The sequence below is a fragment of the Neltuma alba genome, unplaced genomic scaffold, assembly GCF_004799145.2.
Source record: "Neltuma alba isolate B1F8T4 unplaced genomic scaffold, ASM479914v2 tig00012419_pilon, whole genome shotgun sequence".
Lineage (NCBI taxonomy): Eukaryota > Viridiplantae > Streptophyta > Magnoliopsida > Fabales > Fabaceae > Neltuma > Neltuma alba.
Genome location: NW_021636908.1, coordinates 120,975 through 134,906, shown reverse-complemented (window position 1 = coordinate 134,906; position 13,932 = coordinate 120,975). Strand labels below are relative to the sequence as shown.

The 13,932-nt window shown below is 34.4% G+C and overlaps 1 protein-coding gene and 1 pseudogene across 1 annotated transcript; both read right to left on the bottom strand.

Moving 5' to 3' along the window:
* Positions 1-79: 79 nt before the first annotated feature.
* On the bottom strand, positions 80-1,607 carry LOC114726977 (benzyl alcohol O-benzoyltransferase-like). Its single transcript, XM_028913683.1, has 2 exons — positions 1,158-1,607; positions 80-979 (listed from the first exon to the last, which is right to left on the bottom strand). Exons 1-2 carry the CDS (start codon positions 1,605-1,607, stop codon positions 80-82), a joined length of 1,350 nt encoding a protein of 449 aa, XP_028769516.1.
* Positions 1,608-6,910: 5,303 nt separating this feature from the next.
* On the bottom strand, positions 6,911-8,436 carry LOC114726978 (benzyl alcohol O-benzoyltransferase-like; annotated as a pseudogene).
* Positions 8,437-13,932: the final 5,496 nt, after the last annotated feature.

Genomic DNA, 13,932 nt, shown 5'->3' with positions numbered 1-13,932 from the left:
AAGTTCATATTTATGAACGCTTATACATGCGTACACACAAACTCCAGGTGAATCACAAAGCACGATCTCTGGCTACTTATCATAGTTTGCTAATTATCATTTTGTTCTCTAACTCTTTGATAAATATCATCATAGATTTGCGTGGCAGGAAAATTGGTACGACAATGCCTTCTTCTCCTTTTGCATTCTTATGTGGAACAAAGAAGCTTGCTCCAAGGAAGTCTCCAGCACCAGGCATTGCTGGTCCACCATATGTTGCCTTACCCCAACCAAAATCAACGTCTTCAAAACCAGCACGGGTTACATCGGACACAACCCAAGCCCTTAAGGGAGTAAGACTAGGCCGTCCTTTAATCACCATGAGATCTGCTGCAGATTGTATGTACTCTACTGTTGCCATAGCTTTTGATTTCTTGACCAGCTCTAAAGCATACCCAAATGAGTTTCTGCAGAGTTTTCCGGTAGTGGTGACGACTGCCGGGAACACGAAACCGTTGCCGTAATAACCCGATGGTAGCAATGGAGGGTTCGACTGTATACCCCTTACATTTTTAATGGCCATGAAACGAACCTCCTTGTGTGGTTCGAGCCCTAAAGCTATGGTGCGACAACGCCATATGAATGCTGTGAGTACTTCAAAGGTAGAGTTTTGATGATGTTGGTGATGAGGGAACAATTGACGAATGGCTTTTAACTGGTTAGGACCAAAGAAGAAAGAATCGTAGACCATGTCTTCGTTTCCTGTTTCATCATCGTCATCATTTGGCACTCCATCGTACTCGGTATGGCTGCATGTAATACGAGGTAGGTCCCTCGCAAGTAGTAACTCTCTGCGCCAAACTGGAGGGATTGAAGGTTCACAAGCACCTTGTGCTATCTCAGCTAAAGCCTCGAGGAACTGAACAAGACCAACGGCATCACTCATAGTGTGGTTTAAGCGAAGAGCGAAAATGAATCCACCACACTTCAGACGTGTAACCTTAATTAAATGTAAAACAATAAGCAACATTAACACATGTCGGAGGAATTTAAGGTGAACACTGTCCTTTTTATGATATGATTGTTAAAAACCGTAGAGTTCAGAACTTTAGATAACGTCTGAATGCTTGACGGTTGTCAACATTCAAATTAATGAGAGCAAAAGTATATGAGTAGACCTGTATGAGTAAGAGGGGACAATTAGTGACTCCTTCTGAACCAGGGACATTATAAAGAAGCTCTTGAAAGCAAGGGAATGGAGGTTTAAGAGGGTCACCAAATTGGTGAAGAGAAACATCTGCATCAGCTTCAATGAAAATGACTCCTTCTTCATTACAATCTACCATAAGTTTGCGACCAGGCCCTTCCCTAAGTCGACCTGCAAAAGGATAATAAAAGACTAGGGTTTCAGCGAGTGCTTTTTTTATAAGCTTAGCAGGGTCCTTTCCTGCCATGGAAGGCTTGTGAGGATAAAAGAAGAATAATGGAATTTGAAATCTTAGAGATGCTTGGTCATCTATGTCAGAGAGTAGCTTAACCACATGAGGGGTAGGCTTGGCCGGAGCCACCAGCTCTGGTTGGCACCTCCTCACATTGAACTCTATAGTTGGTGAAAATGGTTTGGCCATTTTATGTGCCAACCAAAAAAAGCTTAATGAACTACGGAGGGAGGATGATGGGAATGTTAGCTTCTTTGCTTTGGGTTTATGGTGTAAGGATTATGAGAATATTTATAAGGGAAAAACGTACAAAAATTATTTTACCACCCAAATATGCGAATCCCAATAAGTTAAACCCTGAAATGACTTAATTGCTGTGAAGTCCTTATCAATTAATTTCGAATTAAATTTTATAGTAATTAGCAAAATTGCCTACATCACTGAATTTAAAATCTAAGAAAAAAACAAAATGACCACATCAATTTAACAAATAATAATTTTAACTTATCAAATTAAATGGCGACAACAATTAAGTTAGTGACAATTAAAGTTCCTGTTGTAGAGGCCACGTCATTATGCGACGGAAACAGACACCTTTAATTTTTTGGCCAACCAATTGTGATATCTTGAATTAATGGCGTGAGGGTTCACAACTTCTTATGTAAGAACCAAGAAGATATACAAAGACCTAGGTGGTGTGTACTACTTTGCAGGTCTTAATCAATGCACACATACCTTTTCGTTTTATGACCTTTCCGTGGGAGAACACGTGCATGTGACACACACACACACACACACACAAACAAAATGATGTTACGTACGTCGCGGAGCCCGTGAAACATGTTGTAGCTGTGAATTCTGTCGTATTTGATGCGTCATTGATTTGGCCCACGAGAGCATCTATGATAATATCAATATATATAATGTTAGTTCTGTATAATATCAACATATATAATGCTCGAAAGCACTTCTATTAGTTCTGTATAACATCGTAGGTTATATCAGTTTAGATGTTACTCATTTTATGCTTAATATAAGAACTAATTAATTAATTTGAGTAGTTTAAGAATGGTAGTTAAATTAGTTAATATGGTGTGCTTTTTGTAAAATACCCTGAGTATCTTCCTTAATTTTCTCCAAGAGATATACTATATGGTATTACATCACTACAAAAAAAAAACATCAAATTAGCGACGGAATTTAATGACGAATTAGCAACGGATTAGTGACGAAATTCAGTTAGTAATAGAATTAGTAACGGTATTTTTTCCTTCACTACTTCTGCCGTTACTAAATAATTAGTGATGGAATTCAAACTTCCATCGCTAATTATTGACGGATCAATGACGGAATAAGTGACGGAAATTTTTTGTCACTAATCCGTCGCTAATTAGTAACGGATATCCTACAAAAATTCTGTTACAAAATAATAATAGATTTTGTGACAGAAAATTCCGTAACAAATTGGTGACAGAAATTTCTGTCACTAATCCATCGCTAAATTTTTTTATTTTGTAAATTTAAAATATCACATTATCGCCACATATCCATCATTATAAACCGTCACGTCATCAATGGCTGCCACGTCACCAACTCTTCTCTCTCCCATGTTGTCACATCATCTCTTCATCCACGTCATCGCCACATATCCATCATTAGGAGCCTCCATGTCATCACCACGTGTCCATCATTATAAGCTGCCACGTCAGTTATCGTCACCTCACAAATTGGTTTGAACCTGAGACCTCCTGCGTGTGTGTTGAAACCTTTGCCAGTTGAGTTGAGAAGTACCTACGAAATTCTTTTACAGAAATATGTATAATATTTCTAGTAACAAATACAAATATATATAATAAATATTATATCATAATTTAATATATTATTATTTTTTTTAATTTAATTTTTATATTTTAGTAAAAAAATTTCTAATAATTTATATTTTTATTCAAATATTTAACAAAATAATAAGTATATTATATATTTTTATTTTTATTTTCTTTTATAATATTTGTATTTTTTAATTTTTATATAATATATTATTTAAAAATTATGATATATTATATTTTTATTTTAATAATAAGTTTAAAAAATAATTGTTATATATTTATATTATATCTTTTTGGCCACAGATTAGTAACGGAATTACGACGGAAATTAGTGATGGAAAAATTCCGTCATTAATTTCCGTCACAAAATAAGAGTTAGTGATGGATTGGTGACAGAAATTAGTGAGGGAATTTTTCCGTCACTAATCATTTAAAATGAAATTAGTGACGGACTTGTGACAGAATTTAGTGAAGAAATAAGATTCCGTCACTAATCCGTCTCTAAGTTAGTGACAGAATAAAATTCTGTCACTAATCCTTTACCAATTTAGTGACAAAATTTTTCTATCACTAAATTCTCTCGCTAATTTTTGTGACGAAATTTGTAAAGGATTAACAACGGAATTTTATTCCGTCACTAAAACCCTGCTTTTTTGTAGTGCCTCTCGGCGTTAATGTAACATGTAGTTGTGAATTCGATGTTATTATTGCTTGGGCCCAAAGAGAGTATTTGTGGTAATATTTTTCTTTTTTAGGCATAGGTATTTTTCCATTAAAGATAATTCTGTCCGAGATACTATCAAACACTAAATATGAATATCTCTCTAAACAAATTTTGAATCTTGATTTACTACGTTGTGAGAGATTGACCTTTCAGTTATCTGATCCTGTTGGCATTGAATATGTAGGAAGGAAATGAGTATGTGTGTGTTCTTTTTAAATATACTTTTCTAAATAAATAAATAAATAAAAAACGTATGTTTGTCAAGTGAACTTGTCGAAGATACAAATGAGTCCATAAGATAAGATTAACTTAAATCAACTGCTAAATAAGGAGTTGTCTTTTTAGTTAATTAATTTCAATGCAGATAAGTTAAGGAATAATGACAAATGTAGATGGTGAAAACTGCAAAATCCTAAATCAATATTTCTTATAATACTTTAACAGTTTTTTTTTATAATAATTGACTTGCAAATAGCAAAAACATATATCAAAATAAGGACCGGGACAGGTTGCTTGTCCAGAAGAATAAGGATGGGAAGGGATTTCTATCCTGCGTCCCGTCCCAATATTATCCCAGGGACAGGATAGGACGGGGACATCCCGTTTTAGTTCTCCCCCCCCCCACATACTGGATGCTGAACTTGTGGATCTAATTATGATTGGGCTCATTCCACTGGATTGCAAACAGCCCAACACTTTTAAGTTTTGTCGGGTTTTTTTTCCTGTTTCTATATCTTTGGGCTTAGCCCTCTTCAAAATCATATAAATATTATATTAGAATCATATTATTTGAACTCATTGGTTGGGACACTTGTGACCTTATCTGAAAGAACAAAAACTAATATGAAACAGAACCGAAATTGAATCAGATAAAAGAGAATAGTTAGAGGGAACCGAATGGCAGCCACAGGGACGTGAAGGGAAGAATATGAGGCAGAGAGGAAACCGAATTCACAAAATCCTCAACACCTCCCAGGCCCCAATTCTTTCATCTCTTGGCCCATTAATGTGATCAAAGTCACCATCCATACTTATCGGTGGCCCATTCATATGATCAATGCAGGTTGGGCCGCTACTTATTGGCCAGCCTGCCACTGGTTGAAGTCCATGCAAGTTGGGCTTAAGGGATCTGCCTCCTGGCGGATTGATATTCAACCAATCCGCATTTCTGTTTTTTACACATATATTTTAAAATTTTTAAATATTAAATTCTACTTATTTTTATATTTTATATAATTATATAATTAATCAATCTCAAGACTTACAAATAATATAAACATATAATCTATTTTTAATATTTATTTCATTAATATAAAAATGATAAAATAATTAGAAAAAAGAAATCAAATATAGAATCAAAGCCCCTAACAAAGTGCAATACTATATTTAAATTAAGTGAAAATGATTTAAAAAATTTCTTATTAAAATTAAAATAAAAACTGTCAAAAAAAATTTAAAAAAAAAAAAGGTTAGCTCATGACGAATTAGGAGTTAGCAAATGTGGGCTAAAAAGACCCGCCTCAAAACAATTTCACATTTTGTCAACTCAACCCGTCACTTTTGGACAAGTTGAACCCGCAAATTCAACCTACATTTCCACCTATGCCATAGTGTAATTAGACCCTTTCATGACATTAAGAATTACGTCCCATTAAAATCAACCTTGCCCTCATTATCCAAGAATGCATATTTTGACTGTGCTGATCAACAAAATAGAACCAAGTAGCTTTCAAAAGCTTAAGTAGTCGTTGCCACCTTGACATGGAAAGATAGAGAGACATTGAATAATGACAACTAGAATGCAAGCCGACATTGAAAATCCATTAACTGTCTCGAGGCTTGGACACATGTTGGGCCGAGCGCAGAACACATATGTAGCTCTAGGACATCCACTTTTCTCTATGACCCAAGCAAGAACTAGCCATATAGGGAGATCCAACCCATTTCAGGAAATGAAAATACAAGTGACCCAAGAAGTTTTGAAATAATTAAATGCATGAGTAAATTCCGTCTTTGGCAATCCCAAAACACAAAGCATCGTTTATAAGTAGATCTTTGCCCTTCTAATAATAAGTTGATGTTCAAATCGCTATACATAAGAAGAAGCTTCAGTAATAATGACTCTTCCATCTTTAACTAAAAGACTGTCATGAGATTTTACAAAATGATCCAACGTTGAACACATGGTGTCCTTAAGAATGAGGTCGAAAGTAAAGACAAAGCGAGGTTGTGATGTCCAGAATGGTCATTGTACCAATGCCTTCTTTCTCCTACTCAGCCTCTTGTTTACAACGTTTTATAGTTTTGGAGAAGCAAACTTGTAGCAAAATGGTTATTTCTCATTGCAAGCTTTTCTTGAACATCATCAATCAATCAATCCTTGCAACCATCCATCAAAATCCTTTGTACTGCGTGATATTTAGCTAGTGAAAGCATATGAAAAACCCTTGTGCTTGTCATTGTGCAAACCAAACCAATTCATAATATGGAAGGAATGAATGCTGTACTAAGATCCATGAATTTTAATTTGAAAATATGAATACGAGTGTTTCTAATTTTATAATTCCTACTTCATAGCTGAAACAGAATATCAATACTTTTTCAGTGAACAAGACAGAAAAAGTCACTGGAGCAATATATCAAACACAAGGTACGCATCTTAATTATACGAACTACACTGTTGACTAACTAGAAATGCAAGGACTAGGATCTAAGACCATTAGAACACTCGAGCCAGCTCATATGTTGTCCTCTCAAAAAGCGGCCTAATAGGTTCTCTGAAAACAGCTTCTTCATGAAATGAGAAAATGTAGACACTAGCAATAGTATATTCACCCAAACGTTTTGCCTCCTATATGTCCATAAGTTCATATTTATGAACGCTTATACATGCGTACACACAAACTTCAGGTGAATCACAAAGCACGATCTCTGGCTACTTATCATAGTTTGCTAATTATCATGTTGTTCTCTAACTCTTTGATAAATATCATCATAGATTTGCGTGGCAGGAAAATTGGTACGACAATGCCTTCTTCTCCTTTTGCATTCTTATGTGGAACAAAGAAGCTTGCTCTAAGGAAGTCTCCAGCACCAAGCATTGCTGGTCCACCATATATTGCCTTACCCCAACCAAAATCAACGTCTTCAAGACCAGCACGGGTTACATCGGACACAAGCCAAGCCCTTAAGGGAATAAGACTAGGCCGTCCTTTAATTACCATGAGATCTGCTGCAGATTGTATGTACTCTACTGTTGCCATAGCTTTTGATTTCTTGACCAGCTCTAAAGCATACCCAAATGAGTTTCTGCAGAGTTTTTCGGCGGTGGTGACGACGGCCGGGAACACGAAACCGTTGCCGTAATAACCCAATGGTAGCAATGGAGGGTTCGACTGTATACCCCTTACATTTTTAATGGCCATGAAACGAACCTCCTTGTGTGGTTCGAGCCGTAACGCTATGGTGCAACAACGCCATATGAATGCTGTGAGTACTTCAAAGGTAGAGTTTTGATGATGTTGGTGATGAGGGAACAATTGATGAATGGCCTTTAACTGGTTAGGACCAAAGAAGAAAGAATCGTAGACCATGTCTTCGTTTCCTGTTTCATCATCGTCTTTGGCACTTCATCGTACTCGGTATGGCTGCATGTAATACGAGGTAGGTCCCTCGCAATTAGTAACTCTCTGCACCAAACTGGAGGGATTGAAGGTTCACAAGCACCTTGTGCTATCTCAGCTAAAGCCTCGAGGAACTGAACAAGACCAGCGGCATCACTCATAGTGTGGTTTAAGTGAAGAGCGAAAATGAATCCACCACACTTCAGACGTGTAACCTTAATTAAATGTAAAATAATAAGCAACATTAACACATGTCGGAGGAATTTAAGGTGAACACTGTCCTTTTTATGATATGATTGTTAAAAACCGTAGAGTTCAGAACTTTAGATAACGTCTGATGCTTGACGGTTGTCAACATTCAAATTAATGAGAGCAAAAGTATATGAGTAGACCTGTATGAGTAAGAGGGGACCATTAGTGACTCCTTCTGAACCAGGGACATTATAAAGAAGCTCTTGAAAGCAAGGGAATGGAGGTTTAAGAGGGTCACCAAATTGGTGAAGAGAAACATCTGCATCAGCTTCAATGAAAATGACTCCTTCTTCATTACAATCTACCATAAGTTTGCGACCAGGCCCTTCCCTAAGTCGACCTGCAAAAGGATAGTAAAAGACTAGGGTTTCAGCGAGTGCTTTTTTTATAAGCTTAGCAGGGTCCTTTCCTGCCATGGAAGGCTTGTGAGGATAAAAGAAGAATAATGGAATTTGAAATCTTAGAGATGCTTGGTCATCTATGTCAGAGAGTAGCTTAACCACATGAGGGGTAGGCTTGGCCGGAGCCACCAGCTCTGGTTGGCACCTCCTCACACTGAACTCTATAGTTGGTGAAAATGGTTTGGCCATTTTATGTGCCAACCAAAAAAAGCTTAATGAACTACGGAGGGAGGATGATGGGAATGTTAGCTTCTTTGCTTTGGGTTTATGGTGTAAGGATTATGAGAATATTTATAAGGGAAAAACGTACAAAAATTATTTTACCACCCAAATATGCGAATCCCAATAATTTAAACCTTGAAATGACTTAATTGCTGTGAAGTCCTTATCAATTAATTTCGAATTAAATTTTATAGTAATTAGCAAAATTGCCTACATCACTGAATTTAAAATCTAAGAAAAAAACAAAATGACCACATCAATTTAACAAATAATAATTTTAACTTATCAAATTAAATGGCGACAACAATTAAGTTAGTGACAATTAAAGTTCCTGTTGTAGAGGCCACGTCATTATGCGACGGAAACAGACACCTTCTTTAATTTTTTGGCCAACCAATTGTGATATCTTGAATTAATGGCGTGAGGGTTCACAACTTCTTATCTAAGAACCAAGAAGATATACAAAGACCTAGGTGGTGTGTACTACTTTGCAGGTCCTGATCAATGCACACATACCTTTTCGTTTTATGACCTTTCCGGGGGAGAACACGTGCATGTGACACACACACACACACACACACGAAATGATGTTACGTACGTCGCTGAGCCCATGAAACATGTTGTAGCTGTGAATTCTGTCGTATTTGATGCGTCATTGATTTGGCCCCCGAGAGCATCTGTGATAACATCAATATATATAATGTTTTTGAGTAGAAAGGAAAATTTTATTACTCAGGAAAAAGGGTACAAGAAACGAGGATTACAAAGGAGGCAAAAAGAGCCAAACAAACAGCCTAGCTTCAGCATCTATGAGACTCGTTAGCATGGTTTATATGCTGAGTTAACGCAATAGCTTCATTAAGAATGCTATGACATCGGACACTTCCATTTGCAAGGACCACAATGTTCCTTGCCTTCCAAAATTTCCAGCATAAGATGCTCCAGGAAGGTTTGTATAATATCAACATATATAATGCTCTATCGAAAACACTTCTATTAGTTCTGTATAACATCATAGGTTATATCAGTTTAGATGTTACTCATTTGATGCTTAATATAAAAACTAATTAATTAATTTGAGTAAATTAAAAATAGTAGTTAAATTAGTTAATATGGTGTGCTTTTTGTAAAATACCCTGAGTATCTTCCTTAATTTTCTCCTTCTCTCCCTTGCATGATAATTGCTGGAGGAAAGTTAGTTTAGAAAAAAATTGATAAACATGTATGTGAAATAGGTTTTACATATAGGATCACGCTACTACAAAAATATTTGATTTGTAGTGCCTGTTTGTGGCATTTGATTAACAAGATGTTACAGCTAATACTCATTAATTTATTAAAAAAAGCATATTCTTTAGCATTTTTCTAAAAAAGTGTTGCAGCTAGTATGATGCTTCTTGTAGCCCTTTCTCAAAAAAACACTACAAAAGCACTTTTTTTTTAAAAAAAAACATAAATATCTCCTGTAGCATTGGTTAAGAAAATGCTACAAAAGATGCCACTTGCTATAAACGCTATAGCAAGTGACGTAATTTTTTTTATTTCCCTCCTTTTTTATTTTTCCTCTTTTTTCCCCCACACTATCGTACCTCACCACTCCTACTGCTCGTCTCCACCATTTTTTCTTGTTTTCCATTTCTCCACAACTCTCTCCTATCTCCACACTCACATTTTCCTTTTCATCAAGCATCCCCACCACTCTATTTGTACCTCCCATTTTCTCTCTTCACTTCTACTTTTCATACCCATTATTCCCACCTCATTCTTTTGTCTCCACCCACAGTTCTCATCCCATTCTTCCCTTTCTTATCCCCACCCTTTTCCTGTCCCCATGCCATTTTTCCTTCCTCATTCCTACCTCCTTCCCGTCTCCACCCTTTTCCCTTCCCAACTGCCCCTTCCTTATCCCTATTCCAACTTTCCCTTCCCAACTCCCCCTTCCTTGTCCCTATTCCAACTTTCCCTCCACACCCCCTTCTCGTACCCACCTTTCCCAATCCCTATTTCTTTTTTTTTTTTGTCCTCACCCCTCTTTTCCATCCCCAATCTCTTTTTACTTTATTTTTTTTACAGGGTATTCAATGTAGTTCTACTCAATCTACAATACATTGTAGATTTTTATTCCCTTTGTCCTGACCCCTCTTCCCCGCCCACACTCTCTTTTTACTTTATTTATTTATTTATTTTGCACGGAACTCAATGTAGTTTAGTTCAATCTACAATACATTGTAAGTATTTTTATTATTTAAGCTAACATTATTTTAAAAGCTTACAAATTTAAATTTTTTAGTAATAAATATCTTAACTTGCTTAATATTTTTTATTTTAGTTGGTTAGATTTTGTAAAATTATTCATTTGGTGAAAACTTGAAGTATGCCAGAAAATTAATGAGATATGATTAATTATTATCAGTTACATGTGAAAATTTGTGATAGTTATAATTTTTTATTTTCTATTTTAGGTGGAATAATATGTTGGCAAATATGATCTTTATTGTTATGAGTTGTGAAAAATTGATGGCATATGCCATATGAATTATTTAATTAAGTACCATTAGTTAAAAAGAAGTTTTAGGACCTGAAATTTTTAAGTTTTTATACTGTTAAATTTTATTAAGGTAAAGAACATTATTTAAACAACTATTTACATAGTTTTGTAATATGATATTGTGAGATATGCAAGTTAAAATGGTATAAACATATGAAACAACAAGAAGAATAATTAAAGAAGTAATGTCACAATATTTAATTTGTTGGCTTTTAATGCTTTTTATTTTAGATTTGATATATGTTGGCAAATATGAATTTTTTTTTGTTTTTAGTTGTGAAAAATCATTGAGTTGTGTTGGATTAATTAGTTGATTAGATACTATTAGTTAAAAGAGATGGCTTGAACCTGGGAAACATCCACTAGATGCCCATGCACGTGTGTGTGTATTTGTATGATTGAAGAACCAATTTACTTTCAACTTCATTTTGTTAGTGCGTTGATTGGCTATCGAGATTCTGCATAATCGGGTTATAATAAAGCCCCAAACACCGCAGAAAGCTACGTGTGGAAAGAGATTAAGGTATCTATTTAAATTTACTAAAGTTTTGAAAATAAACCACTTGAATTCATAAATTGATTTAACTATTTGACGATATTGTTGCAGTGCCCTTTCCAACCCAATAATAATTATTGTGATTACTATATTATGAGCTTCATGAAGGATATTATTACTCACGATCAAACTTTTATTCCTGATAATGTAAGTAGTTTTAATTAGTTTAACTTTATATTGTTTATTAACTTTAATTATTGTCTAATAGTTAATTTTTAGCGATTTTAGTTGGCTGTGTAAATTATTGCGCATTATTATGCAGATGCACATTACGCAAAGTACACTAACAACCAAGTAAATGAAGTCATAAATTGAAGAGTGGTGTAGATATGTGTTCCAAAAATACTTTATATGAGCGCGTTGTTTTTATAGCTTCTCTTCTATGTTTCAACTTTAGTTGAGAACCAAATAAAAATATAATACTAGTAAGTGTAACCATCACTGTTAGATGTATTTATTATATTGTAGAATTAGAATTATATTGATCTTGTTCACAACTGTTGTCAATATACATAGCAGTGATCTAAGTTTGCTAATTAATTAGCTATGTTGTTCTGATAATTATATTGTATGTATTTGATCTTTGAATTTTGCTGGCAGTTGAGAAATTTCTATGTAAAGTTTCTGTAAATGTGGTTTTGGAAATTATATAGAATTTTTTTAAAACAATTATATATTCTGTAGCGTTTCATTAAAAAAGTTCTACAGAATATCAATTAATTTTTTTAAATGAAAAATACTTCTGTAGCGCTTCCTTATGAAAGTGCTACAGAAATGATAACTTGATATAGTGCTTACATGTTCTGTAGTGCTTTCCTGAGAAAGGGCCACAAGAAGTGAACTTCCTAAGAAAGCGCTACAGAAAGTTACCGTTTTCAAAAAATAAAAAAAATATTTTGTAGCCCTTTTGGAAGCGCTACAACTTATTCCCAACATCTTTCATAGCAGGTGTCAATGTAGCATTTTGAAAATACAACAAAAGTGAAAAAATAAGCACTACAGTTAGCTTTTTCTGTAGTAGTACTAATATTAACTCTCTAATTAGCTTCTATATTAAGAACAAGAGAAGTTGGTAAATTAGTCTGTGACTGATACAAAAAATCCTAGCTGCAATGGCAATGATATGATATGGCATCTATTAAGTTCTTTTAGATATTTTGGGATAAGACAAGCTAGATCAAACTAGCTGGATGGTATCACTACTCAATAAAAGCCATTTAACAGTGGTTAAAATGGGCTTTCTATGGTAGTTTTGGAGCCACAGTGAATTCTGTTAACATTGTAAAGAGAAAATTTCACAGCAGTTTATAACTGTAGTGAAAAAGACTTTTCACGGCGGTTTATATAAAAACCGCTGTGTAAAGTTAACTTTCCACTACAGTTTTATGAAACAAACTGCCGTGAAAAGTTTGTTTTCAACGATGGTTATAGTATTTAACCACCGTTAAAAACTCATTTCACAACGGTTATCCAAATAACCGCCATGAAATGTTTGTGAACTTTTTTTACATACTGTGATGAATTTTCTATACGACCTTGCTGCAATTTACAAACCAATTCCAATCGGCATAGCAAAAAAATGCCAAAACAATTCAAGACGTAAACTCAATCCTAATACTAACATCCAATTCTTATTCAATCAACTACACCTAATAATCAACAACTTAACTAGTTAATAATTAAACAATAAACTTAAATGTGAATGACTTAACTGTTTTATATTTTCAAAATTCTCAAGCAATATTGTTGACAAAGCATCCCTCATTATGTTGATTTCCTCAGTTTCATGTGGCACATTATCTTGAAATGCTTGTAAATTAAAAATAATATAGTCATTAGTTAACTTGATCAAAAATGTGAAAAGAATTAAAAAATTACAATGTAACTTATATTTACCTCGTCTAACTTCCTAATAACCCATGTTTCAATATTGTCATTCATATAGCGGATGACATAATATCACATTCAATACTCCCGAGTTGACAATGGTACTAACAAAATGAAACATAAAATTGAATATCTAATTTTAATCAGCTAAAAAAATTTATCAACATTAACTTTGATTATTTAAAAAATTTATAAACATATACTTAGCTCAAAACAACATTTTTGGGTGAATTTATGTTAGTGGTTGCTTATTTTTCTGCTTGGCCATAATTTTAAAACTATGAAAAGCCCTATCAGCAATTAGAAAAAAATATTAAAGCATGTTTTTGTAAACTTTACATGTAATAAATATATAAACATAAACTCATGTGTGAATGATATCTCTAGTTTCGTCTTGTTGACCTCCACGAAGGGAATTGTACTAGTAGACATTATTATCAAGGAGGAAAAAATAATGTGGGTCTAATAATAACTG

Bases quoted from the DNA above. Each gene is read 5' to 3' on its own strand.
- LOC114726977 (XM_028913683.1), bottom strand. From the start codon at position 1,607: ATGGCCAAACCATTTTCACCAACTATAGAGTTCAATGTGAGGAGGTGC. The intron at 980-1,157 runs GTCTACTCATAT...CATTTAATTAAG, and splicing joins GTCCCCTCTTACTCATACAG to GTTACACGTCTGAAGTGTGG.